This window comes from Buteo buteo, chromosome 13 (assembly GCF_964188355.1).
Source record: "Buteo buteo chromosome 13, bButBut1.hap1.1, whole genome shotgun sequence".
Taxonomy (NCBI): Eukaryota; Metazoa; Chordata; class Aves; order Accipitriformes; family Accipitridae; genus Buteo; species Buteo buteo.
The window spans coordinates 3,466,383-3,479,898 of NC_134183.1; the positions used below are offsets into that span (position 1 = coordinate 3,466,383).

At 41.9% G+C, this 13,516-nt stretch overlaps 1 protein-coding gene across 1 annotated transcript in view; it reads right to left on the minus strand.

Moving 5' to 3' along the window:
* Positions 1 to 6,003: 6,003 nt before the first annotated feature.
* Positions 6,004 to 13,516, minus strand: part of GNA13 (G protein subunit alpha 13) — a 29,894-nt gene continuing 22,381 nt past the window's right edge. Inside the window, exon 4 of the mRNA XM_075044237.1 lies at positions 6,004 to 11,009. Within this exon, the coding sequence (XP_074900338.1) occupies positions 10,437 to 11,009 (573 nt within the window). The 3' untranslated portion in view covers positions 6,004 to 10,436. The remainder of the gene's footprint in view (positions 11,010 to 13,516) is intronic.

Here is a 13,516-nt window from a genome sequence, read left to right on the forward strand (position 1 = left end):
GAGTTGAAACCCCTCGGGGGATTGCCTGCCTCCACGTGTGCAACCAGGAGACATTTTTTCTACAAAACATTATAGCAGGAGGTATTCCTGGGCTTACTGGTTTGTATAGGTGTGTCCTCTCTATTCCCCTGCCAGAAGTAGCATTTCCCCAACACACCTAATAGTCCTTTGGTGTTTTTATAAAACAAACAAACAAACAAAAGCTCTAATATTTTACGCTTGTGCCATGCTTTTTGTGTTCAGAAGCTTTTACAAACGTTAGTGAGGCTTGCTGGAAGATACTATGTTCAGACAGAGGAAGAGTTTAGCCCATGGTTCCAACATACGTACACTAATGTTCTATTTTTCCCCCTGATAATTTCATTATTCTCTCAAGCATTTCAAAGAGACGCTGAACAGTGAAAAGACAGGGATCCTGGGATTCCCGGAAAGCATTGCTGATGTGGTGCTGGAGATTGAATTTCACACCTCCCCTTAGGATGGCATGATTTCTCCTGTAGCCTTGTCCTGAAGCAGGATGTTATCTGCTGGACCCAAAGCCGCTGAGCAAGCACGGCTGCTATATTTAGTGCTCAGATGTTCCTGGAATCCAGTCCTGTGCTCAGATCACGGCAGTTCTCCCTCCGCCTCGCAGCTCCTCCGCAATGATTTGGTCTGAAGCAAGCAGAGACAGCTCAGATGTTCCCGACGCTTTTCAGGGCACATACGTGGCGTAACGCTGGCATCACGCTGCCTGCTTGCTTCAAAATGTTACAGGGCTCAAACAGAACTGCGTGCAGTGAATAATCTTGCCATTTAAGTCAAACAATACAGCTGTATGTTGCAGATCTGCTGTTTCTCTTATAATATTTTCAGCTCTGGCCTATTTTTTGTAAGCATCGCATTAGGAGCTCTTCTTTTGCTTTTAAGGAACTGTAAAATATGTGGGGTTATTTCCTACACCACTGCCAAGATCTGGAGCTGTTTATTTGCAATGGCTTGCATCTGTTACAAAAGGGAATGTGGAGATGGGACGGGTGAAATCCTGGCACGAAGAGGTCCTGGAGGACCCTGCATTGAAAACAATCCTCAGCAAGAAGATAGACTAGACCTTTCCTCCAAGGATCTCGAGAGTGCTCTACGCTAGCACGCTCACGCTGTACTGCCTTTCTTTATCAGGGCAATACAGCACAAAGGTGCTGGGGCGGAGGTGGTTTCATTTCGCTGGAAGTATCCGAAAGTGCCATAACCAAGTCTGGGCTGGTCACTTCTGGGGAGTGACTCACCCAACTTACCTGGGACACCATTTCAGGCTGAGAATTGCTCTCTGGAGGTGCTTTTTCTTCCCTACTGATTATAGATGGCCCTTGAAGCTGCTAGCTCCGAGAAATGTTCTCTAAAGGTGGGCAGAGACTCTCATGCTCCCTGCCTGCCCAGGGAATCACTGACCTCCCCCAGGAGAGCCACGGCAGTAAGCAAAGGTGCCAGACTATGTTTTCCCTCTTTGCTCTCCTTACTTTGGCATCATCACAGACATTTGTCTCGCTGCAAGCAAATGAGACAGGGTATGGAGACACGGAGTGGAAAGCCTGGCTCCAGGAAAACAGTTGGCTGTCTTCCAGATGCTTTCATATTCGATCTCTGCTTCTGTGAAGAGGGAAAAACAAAGCACTTTACCTTGCTAGCCTCTTAGAGAGAAGCTACTTTGGCAATTAATTTGAGTATTAAATGTCTAAATACTCTCCATGTATCTAACCTACCAGTTCAGACAACTGGGGTTGCCTTTCTAAAGGAAGAAATCTTGAAACAGTGTCAATCAGCGCTTTGGCACAACAAGGGAAAAGGTGACTTGCTGCTGACGTCTGTACATGGAAAAATGTTCCCTAACCCCAGTGGCATCCCCAGATAAAAGATCGTAGAGATGATTGTGCACTATTTTATTACAAGTGCAATGAAAGGCAACGTTTCACTGGAAACGAGAGGAGGATTTAGGATTTGCTACATGCTGGGAAAAAGTAATTAGTAATATTTCTCCCTGAGTATTGCAGAGGTGGGAGAAAGAACAACAGAAATCTTTCCTGCTGTGAGCAGAGATGTAATGCCATCGGCAGGGAGAGACATCGGGAGCAAAGAAGGAAGGAGAGCTGGTATGGCTTTGGCTGCAGAGCTGGTGGAGTCACGTAAGGCTGGCATCCCCTTCCCAGGCAGCCGCCGGGCTTGTGGAACACAGAGGACGATAAAATAAACTCTGAGGTCGGTTTGGCTGTGGTTTTATAAATGGCATCACCGGTTTACATCAAGCAGGAATTCCCTGAGCGGTTGGTCCTGCATGGTCCTGGTGCACTACGGCACCTGCAGCCAGCCTGAGCACACCTGCCCTGCACCAGATCTGACGCCTGGCACTTTGCTGGGCATGGGCTGCATCACATCCCCTTTTCTCCTAAAGTTTTGTAAGTGGGGGTGGGAGAGAGGGGGAAGGAGAGTCTGCCTGGGTCATCTGCATGAGTAAAAGAGGAAGTTTTCCCCTTTAGACAATTTTTAGCAAATGCCAGACATGACGTAAGAAGGTTGTTGCTGCTGAAGCCTTGCTCAACTTGCTCCCCTGCAAATCCTGGTGTTAACTCTTTGAAAATACTGGTTTCACTGAAGTTTTTTTTGTTTGCTTTCTTTTCCTTCAGAGAAAATGGAGCCTACAGCAGGAAGCAGTAATCAATTCACAGCTGCTCCCACCGTTAGACTTTGGATTAATATAAGAGGATCCAGCTCATACAGAAAATGTGCAAAATGTTATGCCTAGGCAACCACATAAAGATCTGTTGAACCTCACGTCAGGGCTGGTGATCACACCTACTAATTGTGGAAGTGCTTACTGCCATAACAGCCTGATGTGGTGAGTTGCCAGAGATAAATTATTCACGGTTGGTGTCATGCCACAAACATCGTTTGCATGGTATATGGTCAACATGGAAACAGTCATTCAGTCTCTCAGTTAGCGCAGAAGGCCGTCTGGGGGAGTGTTAACGTTAACATACGTGCCCCTTTTTTTTTTTCCCCACTACTGCTTCCCCTTTGAATCTGATAAAGGAGTGGCTTGCTTCTACGTAAGAGAAGTTGACTTTCTTCCAGGCTGCAGGCGAAATAGGAGAGAAAGAACACAGGACAGAGCTGCAACGTGGCTAAAAGCCATCCAAAGTTTGGCCTGGTGCTGGACAGGAGAGAGAACTGGAAATCAGGCAGGGATTTTGGCTCTATGCATTGCTGCCTGTCAATGGGAAGAAGCCTGGGAAGAGAGTCACATCTATACAGGCAAGATCTAAGATCCACTATATTGACTAGTGGAATAGGGAGTGGCAAAAAAATCACTTTTGCTACTGCTGAATGCACAGGGTCTTGTGCTTCCTCCTGCTCTGTAAGTCCTAAATTAATAAAAAGCAGTCTGCACAGATCAGCGTCATCTTACTGGGTGACCATGTTTCAAACCATCCAGGCAGAGAAACAAGATTTATTCACTTACTGCATCAGCTGACAACCACGTTCCTACCTTATTCTCCAGAGCCGTACAGCCCTCATTACCTGAGGAACAGCAAACACGCAACTTGCTGCTGACAGCCGGTGGCTGGGAGGACATAGGCTTTAAATATTAACCTTCGTATGAAGTCGCAAGCACTGAAGCGGACCTCTGCTCACAGCAGCCTACTCCAAAGCCAGGTTTGTCAGATCTAGTGCTCAGCGATTAATCAAACTCTTGGCTTCTTCCGCAGAGCCGAGCAGAGGCAGTAGCTTGGCTGCACGCACGGGCGGGGACAGCATCTCCTGTCTCAGCGCACATCTCATTTCTGCTGGATGTTTTGATTCCTTATCTTCGAGTCATCTGCAGCTTGTTTACTGAACTTGGGCGTAAGGACCGACTGCCACAGTGCACTTCACAGGCCGGAGCACGGCTCGCTCTGTGATCTTGCAGGAGGTTCTTTTGGGAGCAATAATGAGCGAGAATCCCAGAGCTCAGAAAGCTGCTACTGCTGATGATTGCACTCCAGCAGGAACAAATGTCTTGCCCCTCATTTTCAAGCATGCATAGAAACACAAGGGAAAAAAGCAGAGAAGAGAAATCCAATACTATCTAAAGTTAGGCACAAACAAAACGCTACTGCAGAACCTTGTGGGACTCGGTCTATCTGGACCCTTCTTATTAATTTGATCTAGTAATTCGCATTTCACACACAGTGAAAACATTTCAGCTTGTGTGGAAAACACAGCTAAGCAGTACATTAAGTAACTTGATGCTATTAACTTTTTGTTTTGTTTTACAGAAAAAACCAGCAGGGTCTGGGCCAGCGCAGACTCTCGTCCTCTTTCCAGCCGCGTTCCCTGAAGGGCTCTGCTCACTTGGCACCCGCTCCTCCAGCACTTTGCCCTTCAGCTGCTGTACAGCTTAATAGTCAGGTCAGCTCCCCTGCAGGAAGGGGACTCCTTAGGTCAGCTCTGAAACCACTCCTGCTGCAGGCAGGGCAGCCAGGAAAGAAGCTCTTTCGGCACAGCTCCACTCCATTTTCGCTCCCTTATGTCAGTTATTGTGTAATCACCCAGTTACTTTAACAGGAAGGAAGAGGCTCGAAAACCCAGCCTACATTCAGTAGTACACGCAATGAGGTGTTCTGTTAAATCAAGAGCTTTGTGAAAGGGAAGAAACTTCCACTTGCTCACATAAATCCTGTAACACGCTCCTTCCCTGCCCCTCCTTCGGCTCTCCCCGCCACCATCAGCCCCCAGGCTCATCAGTGGGGTGAAGTTATCAGAGTCTGTGAGTTACTGCTGCACGGAACACCACCACTAACCTATTTCCAATGACAGCTTTAGTCAACAAGAGCTTAACTAGAAGCCTAGGTGAACCTCGATGTAATTACACTTTTAATATTGGGCTTAAAAAAACCCCAAACAAACAGAATCTGTTAAGAAGAGTTCCAGGTGTTGTTAGTTTTACTCCTCAGGTGGCTGACTGCATCTCAGGAAATAAGATGCAAGAAAAAAAAGCTTTCAAAAAACCCTACAGAGATTGGTTTTCAAAGTCAGAGCAACATCACAAATGGTGTTCATTTGATATAACTGTTTCAGTGCAAAAAAGTGGTCAAGAGATGAGGTTGCGATTTCTCAGAAACACCCCCCCTAGGAACAAGCAGGGCCTGGAATCAAAACTGCACTGCAGAGCTGGGTTAAGTTTGAGGGCATCCGACAGGTTTTTAACTCCTAATTTCAGTGAGCAGAGGTGGCTCCTTCCCACAGCGAACTCTGCTCTCCACAATGCGGAGGCTGGGGCAGAGCGTGCAGGTTCCTATTAATCCACAGCAACATTCATGTACACTGAGAATTTTTACAGTTTATGTATTCCAATTATCAAGACAAATACTAATGTTGAGCACTAACTCTATAAAAAAGCATGACTTGGTCTGAGTATTTTCAGAAATTTAGTGTCCACAGCATGCCAGCCAAATCCAAGGGCTGTTGTGGAAAACAAAGCATCTCAGGCCTATAAAAACTGACAGGGAGAAATTAATGTTTTTCTGCAAAACATTGCTTCATATTGCAGCTGATTACAAAACAGCCAGTGATCCATTTCTAGAGCAGGCAGATGCTGGCTTATTCAGAAAACAGCTTAAAAAAAGAGTAAAATCTAACTCTGCAATACTGAGATACATAATTTATACAGAGACTTGCCACTTACGCCATAACACACACGGGTGTCATCAATATTTTAAATATTGAGTACCAAACTGGTTGTCAAATGCAAGTCAGCAATTTCCTTTTGCCTCTCTACTGGAGAGAAAGCAATCAGGCTGAACAAGAATCTGGATGAGCCCTTTTAGCACAGAGCTTGCCTGAGACCAGAGACTAACTCTATTACATATTTTATCTGAAACAAAAGATGTAGCAGGAGCAAAACAGCTGGCCTTAGCCAACCAAGAAAAAAAGTCAGTTGGCTACCTCCACACATCATTAATTTGAAAAAATAATTTCATAATACCAACATGAGGCTGTATATGTTTATTCATCGTCAGTAATTTTTGTACACAAGGCAAATATTAATAGCTGAAAGGCAACACTTTTGGAGAGTATGTACAGAGCAATGTACAAGCAAGTGTAAGAGGTTTTAAACTATTAATCAATTTAACCATTTTATAAAAAGGAATTGATGCTTTTTCTTCTAAGACCTCCCTTAGAAATAATTTATTGCCAATCTTAAACTAAAGCAAGGAGAAAAAAAAATTTACAATAAAAAGTAGTCCCTGGAAAGTTTATAAAAAGTTAAACATATAAAATTGTAAGCCACAAACATTTATACAAAGCTAATACAAATCTTGGTTTTGTTAAAGATCTATGAGGTTGTTACAAAATATATTTTTACATAAAGGCTTCACGTAAGGTAAGCTCTCACTGCTACTGAAAGCGCAGGAAAGCAGTTTTAAATAGTCTGCAATTCAACTTATTTTCAAGTACAATGCAAAGAAATTGCAAAATGGCACTGTATTGCAATGCTGTGTAATTAAAAAAACTACGTTAATGGTACCATCAAATAGACAAGACCTGTAAAGTTAACTCGTGAACAATTTGGTATGGCATGAAACTTCTGATCATTTTGAAACAGGAAATGTTATTGTTGGAAAATGAACCTTCTGCAACCGTCCTTAAAGAGAAATAACCAGAGAAGTCTTCCAATGGCAATGGACATGTTAAAAACACACAGTTCTCAGTTTTTCAGCAGTGAGTTGCTCCCAAACATGGTGAGCAGATGCAGTTTGACTAAGCTATCTGGGACTGATCATAAATATTATTACTAGCCAAGTGTCATGAAGCTTGAAACACCCACCTGATCTGAGCAACTTGCTAGAATAATTCTGATGGGCAAAATTTAAAGCTACTTACTAGGCGAATGAGTCCAATACATAGCCCACCTGACTTTTTTTTAAGAGCAGATATTCTAGAAGAAAGCTTAAGTTTTACACAAACTGATGGCTTACGCTCCCACATACAATATATTAAAAAAGTAAAATTTTTAAAGCCCTGATGAACAGCCACAGTTTTCAGGTATCAATCAACTCAGTTTAACACACCGCAGCAGGGTACAGTCGCTAAAACACCAATTTCACTTTCAAGTACAGGAAGGCTGTACAAGACAGTGGTATATCTCCATACGGTCAGTGATCTATTTAACAGAGTCACTCCATCAAAGAGAACTAAGAAAGTTTTGGGAAACTTGATTTTCTACCTGCTTTCCCACCTTCACTAGAAATATGTCCTGACCTTGTACCACAGACTGGTTTACATGAACAAGCTTCACTCTTACTAGCCAACCGTGACTCATTTGTCTGCTTCAGGATAAAAATCAGTCTGTTCAAAACATCAATCCTTCAGCTCTTGTACCAAAATGATATCCTGCTATGAAGAAATAATATTTAGAAACAAATCTAAAAAGAAATACAACAGTACATGCTGTGCTCCTTTTCAGGTAGCTGATGAAGAGTAAGTTTGAAGATGGAAAAGCCAAATGTTGATTCGGTTTGTTTAGCCAGTATGTTAACATAGGAACCATGTAAACAGTTACATCAAGGTTAGTTGCCTCACCCCGTCTAAAGAAGTGGGAGTGGGAAACGCGAGTGATTTGACTCAGTCATTTCTTTAAAATAATTCATTTCTGCCTGAGATTCATATAGTGCTTTTCTACCAGGGCCTACTTGTCAGAAGTGACCCAACATTGCAGGGTCTACCTTGCTATCTTACAGGCCCTGGTGTTCACAGGGAAAGTGATCTGAAAGGATTAAAAACAGGTTTTTTGTGTTGGTGCAGGGGAGAAGCCTGCTGAATATTTTTCCTCCTTTAGCTAACGTCAGAAGTTCCCAGCGCCTTAGTGATACTGACTATATCCTTAGACTGACACCAGTTTTGAGGATCTTTAGTAAATTAACAGGTCCCTTGACACAAAATTCATCAACATTTTACATAAACAAATTTGTTTAGACAAATTCCTGGTAATCTTCATGTCATCCACTATCCAGTCTTTAGTCTCTTCTGCAATCATCTAGTCTGACACCCTGCAAAACACATACTACAGACCCTCTCCAAATTAATTATTTTAATCAGAGCAGAGGTAAGTCTCTTTAAAAAAAACAAACACAACAACAAAAAAAAACCCCAAAAAACTTGTTCAGACAACTGTCAGCAAAGGAAAAAACCAAACCTACTACTTCTCTTCTTGACTAACAAGGGCATGGATTTATTCAATTTCTGCTTTACAACACTGGACCTTGTGGCTACCAGACAGAGGTTTGTTGTCTGCTCATGTAGCATTTATAGCTCAACCAAATCAACCAGTCATCCTTCTCCAAAGAGGGAAATGGAAAACTTCTGGACTCCCGTTACAGGCATGTTGTCCCATCTTTTAAATAGCCTCACTATCCTTTTTTGAGGTCTCTAGTTCATCATCCTTCTTGAATTGCTCACATATTACCTGAACACATCAAACCAGAAGTAATCATATCCATGTCCACTAAGGAGGCAAAATCTACATTAAACATCCCCATCTAAAGGTTATATTAATCCTTCTGACATCAGTGTTGCACCCAGACTTTATGTTTATATTTAGATTATGCACTGTAACTTCTCCCAAGCTCTTCAGAATTCTTTCCTCCCAAAATAGTGCCTTATCGCAGAAATCGCAGACTAATCTATGACTACTCATTGGATGATATAAAAAAATAGAGGTCTTTCAAAGCACCTAACTAAATAAAAATACACTATTCCCCTTCTACTGACAGGAGAATGAGGTACAGAGATGTTAATACAACTTACAATCACAGTAAGTAAAAGGCTAAGTTCAGAAGACAGGCAGCTTTCCTATGTTCTAACAGGGACACTGCTCCAAGCAGTGAGAATACTACGTCACACCGCTTGCCACATGTGCGGTATGTTAATAAAAATTCATTTAAGAAAGTATTGGCCAGCATCACGATCCACAGGAATTGGCCAGTTCCATGGGGCAAAGTGGCAAGCTGAACTGCCTATGTGACACTACAGCCTGGGGGAAACTTGGTAGCGGCAGTATTTTTTAAAACAGAAGCTTACAAGCTTACTCTCATTTTGTAGTATGCTGTGTGGTGTATGAGGATTTTTGGGCAAGAAATATTTTTTATTATTTTTTTAATCACATGGCAACGGTAACAACTGCCCCTAAAAAAAAATGTAACTGCAATGGAACTTTTGGTAAAATACTCTCAGTCACAAGCAGCACTCTGGAGTAGGCTGTGCAACATATTTGGCTCAAGTACACTTAGGATTGCTAGACCCGATTGGAAAGTCTCAGAAAGAACCTCATCAGCTGAAGCACATTCTGCTGTGACATGTTCTTTTTTCAGAAGACAACATTCATCTTCATGGTGTCAGCTACCCAAGGCCTCTGCTGGAACACATATGCTCACATAAGGCCACTGAAAATACCGTAAGAGGACAGAACACAAGGAGGCACTTAGGTTTGCAAGTACTTCTATCCGTCACCAAATGCTTACTGATTAAGATGAGGCACACTGTAAGAAGTCACGAAGAAAGTAAAAATAAACTGGTGCTATTTGAAAGCGCTTCAAGAACAGGTAAGGTACTTACATGTAACATCTGGTTAGTGAAGATAAGAAATACAAGTTTAGCTTGCTCCCCCTTCCCACATCAGAATTTCAAGAGGACCGTATCATAGTGCTCTGTGCTTTGCCATGGCTCTAAGACATACATACAATGCAATAGAGTGAAACTGTGTACTGTGCCATTCACTAATTCCTCGTCACTAGACTTCTGCCTGCATTAGTACTTCCTGCCAGATATGTCTGAAGCTCCCAATCTAAGTATTTTTAAAACACCTCCTAGTCAAACCCCATGCAAAGATTTATACTTGAACAGGAAGTATGTTACACGCAGGAATCCTAGCTTCAAACAGATGATTCCAACAAGGGATTTATGGGATTTCTAACCAACAATAGACCTGAGAAATCATAAGTCAGCTATGGTATCACAGTCTTCATAATGAAGTTCGATGTGAAAAGTTTCTTCCCCCCTTAAATTACTGCCACAGTCTAACAATTGCAACAATTTCACTGAAGTTTGGACTTTGAATTCTGAAGGTGGAATGAATGTTCTAGGATAATATACATGTTTGTAAAAGGTCAAATTTATCACTTTACAGGTAACTTAGACATAGGTCTGCTATAAAATTACAACTCGAGTCAACTTGAAGCTACACTGGAAGAGATTAAGCCTGAATTTCTGCAGAAATTGGCAATAATGTGTTCAGCAGCAGCTCTTAGCCACATATCAAGAAGTCTGACAGGATCTGGATTTCTCTACTCCTGCTGTAAACTTCTAGTTAAAAAAAACCAAAACAACACACAAAAGTTACTCAAATAAAAATGTCTTTTTGCACATCACTGTAACATAAGCTGCTTGAGGTTGTCGTGAAGGATGGTATCCTTAACATCACGGAAAACTAGCCGGATGTTTTCTGTGTTAATAGCAGTGGTGAAGTGGTGGTAGAGGGGCTTCTGCTGCTGGTCCCGGCGTTTAGTACGAAAACAATCCACCAGGAATTTTTGGACATCTGTTAAGCAGTGGGGATTCCCTTCAAACTCTGGAAAATAGTCTTTGATGCTCACTTTTTGTACTTTTTCCTCAAGCAAGTCCGTCTTATTTAAGAAGAGAATGATTGAGACGTTGCTGAAAACCCGGTTGTTGACTATTGTTTCAAAAATGTTCAGGGATTCTGTAAGGCGATTTGTTTGCCGATCCTCCATAAGCACTTGGTCAAATTCACTTGAGGAAACAAGGAAGAGTATTGATGTGACACTGTCGAAACATTCGAACCACCGTTTCCGTTCTGACCTTTGGCCACCTACATCAACCATTTTGAAAGGAACATTTTTTATTTCAAAGTCGTACTCATGAATCCCTTTTGTGGGTCTTCGTGCCAGCAGTATATCTTGCTGTGAGGGAAGATAATCCTAAGGAATAAAAAAAAAAAAAAAAAAGAAAAAAAAAAAAAGGAGAGTTTGCCGATTAGGAGAGAAGTCACAGGTATGGTGATCACAGCTGACTTGCAATCAAGATAAAAGCTTGCAGAGGAATAGCACAAGGTTTTCAATAAACATACACATGTATGTATATTTATATGCTAACACTGAAGCATTTTGGAAAGATGTAGAGTCCAAGGCAGGAAACACACGCAATATTAAATCAAAACATGTATCCCAGAGAACTGAAGCTTTCCATTTGCCACATAACAAGGATCCATAAGCAACCTGAGAGGTGTACCATCAATTCCTCATGCCAGTTTCCCTCATTCTGGATTACTTTATGCTTCATTCACCCTCTTCCCACAAAGCTGGGAAACACGCTGGCTGCCAACACTGCAACGCAGCAAACGGGGTCTAAAACAGGTTTCTCAAATCAGTAACCACGGTAGTATCCCATTCTAACTATGTGCACTCAGTTCCTCCCATGTTCTCCTGCATACTGCACAACTGCTCCTAGAAAAAAGAGCTGCTCCACTAAGTAATTTTTAAGGCAATCAGTTCTGCCAGAAAAGCAAAACCTAAGCAACTTGCTGCATTTGTGCCACGGATGTTTTGCACCCAGCTGTATCGGTCCAAAAAGTCTCTTCTATTAGCTGTGTGCCACACCTGTGCAGCCTTATTTTGTCCAAAAACATTTAGTGCAATTAGTAGAACAGGCGAAGAAACAGGCAGCTGAGGACAGCAGCACCTTCCCAGTAGTACAGCCTAGGAGGGCACCCAAGACAGCTACACCCTGAAGCTCTCCAGGCTGCCTTTTGCCCCAGAATTAAATAAGCAGGGTAAGGGCATTTTTACTATTTTTTTTGACTGTTACATGAACAGTCATCATCAACGGATGCAAATGCTACCAGGAAGAGGAATTCTTATTAGTCAGCTTTCAACAGCATGAAATTCAAAACTCATATTGGGGATTTCTTAATTCTTAGAATTACACTTTTGCATATGGTCCAAGTCTTTCTGCTATTTAAAAAGTGCATCTATAACAGAGAACTGGCAGACGCTGAAGTTTAAAGCTTTGTTGTTCACTTATTATGGAAACTCTTACATTCTTCCAGCATTTCTCACAACTTCAGAGAGAACGACTTAGGTTTCAGAACTGGAATTTTAGTCTCCACTTAGTGAATTATGTACAATCTTCCTTTGACAGTGCCAGCTACCAGACTTGGAGCTTTTATAAAGATGTACAAGACTATGGTCCAGAAAGTCTGATTCAACTAGTAAGCTGGGGTGGAGGGGACACAAAAACACAACTACATAGCTATTCAAATACTGATATTCCAAGTTTAAGGCAGCTGCAGAAGTTTGATCCACAGCCTTTAAGAAAGCAATTTTTAAAATGATGAAGTGAGCGTAATGTTCCAAAAACTCAAGGACCACTTTGCTTTACTATGCAAGCTCAAAAGTGAAACTAGCTAGAGAGAGACTGTTTTGTTTGAAGTTCCTGGTTTCTTTATTCGAGCTGCCCATGACTAAGGCATCGATTTTTATCATGGCACGAATTACAAAGCAGCTCTCTGAAGCACAGGCTCCCCACCCTGCACTTTTTGCTGCAGTACTATTACACATCCCAAACCTGCACCACCTAAATCTGCAGGGGAGTTGAGCTGCTAAAGCAGTTCTCTAGGTTCTCTCCAAACTGAGCAACAGACACATGCTGCCACCCCCTCGTCTGATTAAAAGAAGCAACTTTAAAGGGTAATAAGATTTTGTTACATTTATCTTGGGTCTCTTCTACCAAAAATTGTTAGAAGGAGAACAACTGGAGGAATAGAGCACTGACTGTATCAAATGTCAGTGGGCACATGCAAAAGGATTTTGAGCAAATCTGACTGTTAACAATTAGGCAAGAGAATGTCACAGATTTAACACTTATTCCATCTTTCAAACAGGAACGTATAAATTTCTGTTATTCAGGAAATTAGTCTCAAGTTCTCAGAACAAAATCAGAAAGTCTGCTAAAGTAAGTAAATAAATAAAATCAATTAATATAATAGGCAAAGCCATATATACCTTCAATATTGAAACAAGAGCACAAAGCAAACCCTTCTGGGAGTTCGCCTTTAATGTTTATTCAGTAAAGCTTTCAAGAACAAGGAGCTCATCCGTAGAATTCCTGACAAATTCCCTCTCGAGTATTACTTATTTAAAATTCCTCTCACACTTGCAACCACAATTAAAATCCTTTCAAGTGCTTTCAAGTTCTACGTGCACAGAAGACCTACCATGTTTTATACCAGATAATGGCTACCCTGATGCAACAATCTGCAAATGAGCGCACTGGAAGTCAAGTGCTTGGTATACAGCCATCATCTGGCTACAGGAAACTAAATACAACTCCTAAGAAATCTCCCGGTATTTTAGTTATCTTTTTGAAGGATGATTGTGTATTCTCCCTCATGCCCAGATGCCTGGAATACTAGCAGCTTGCTACTGTA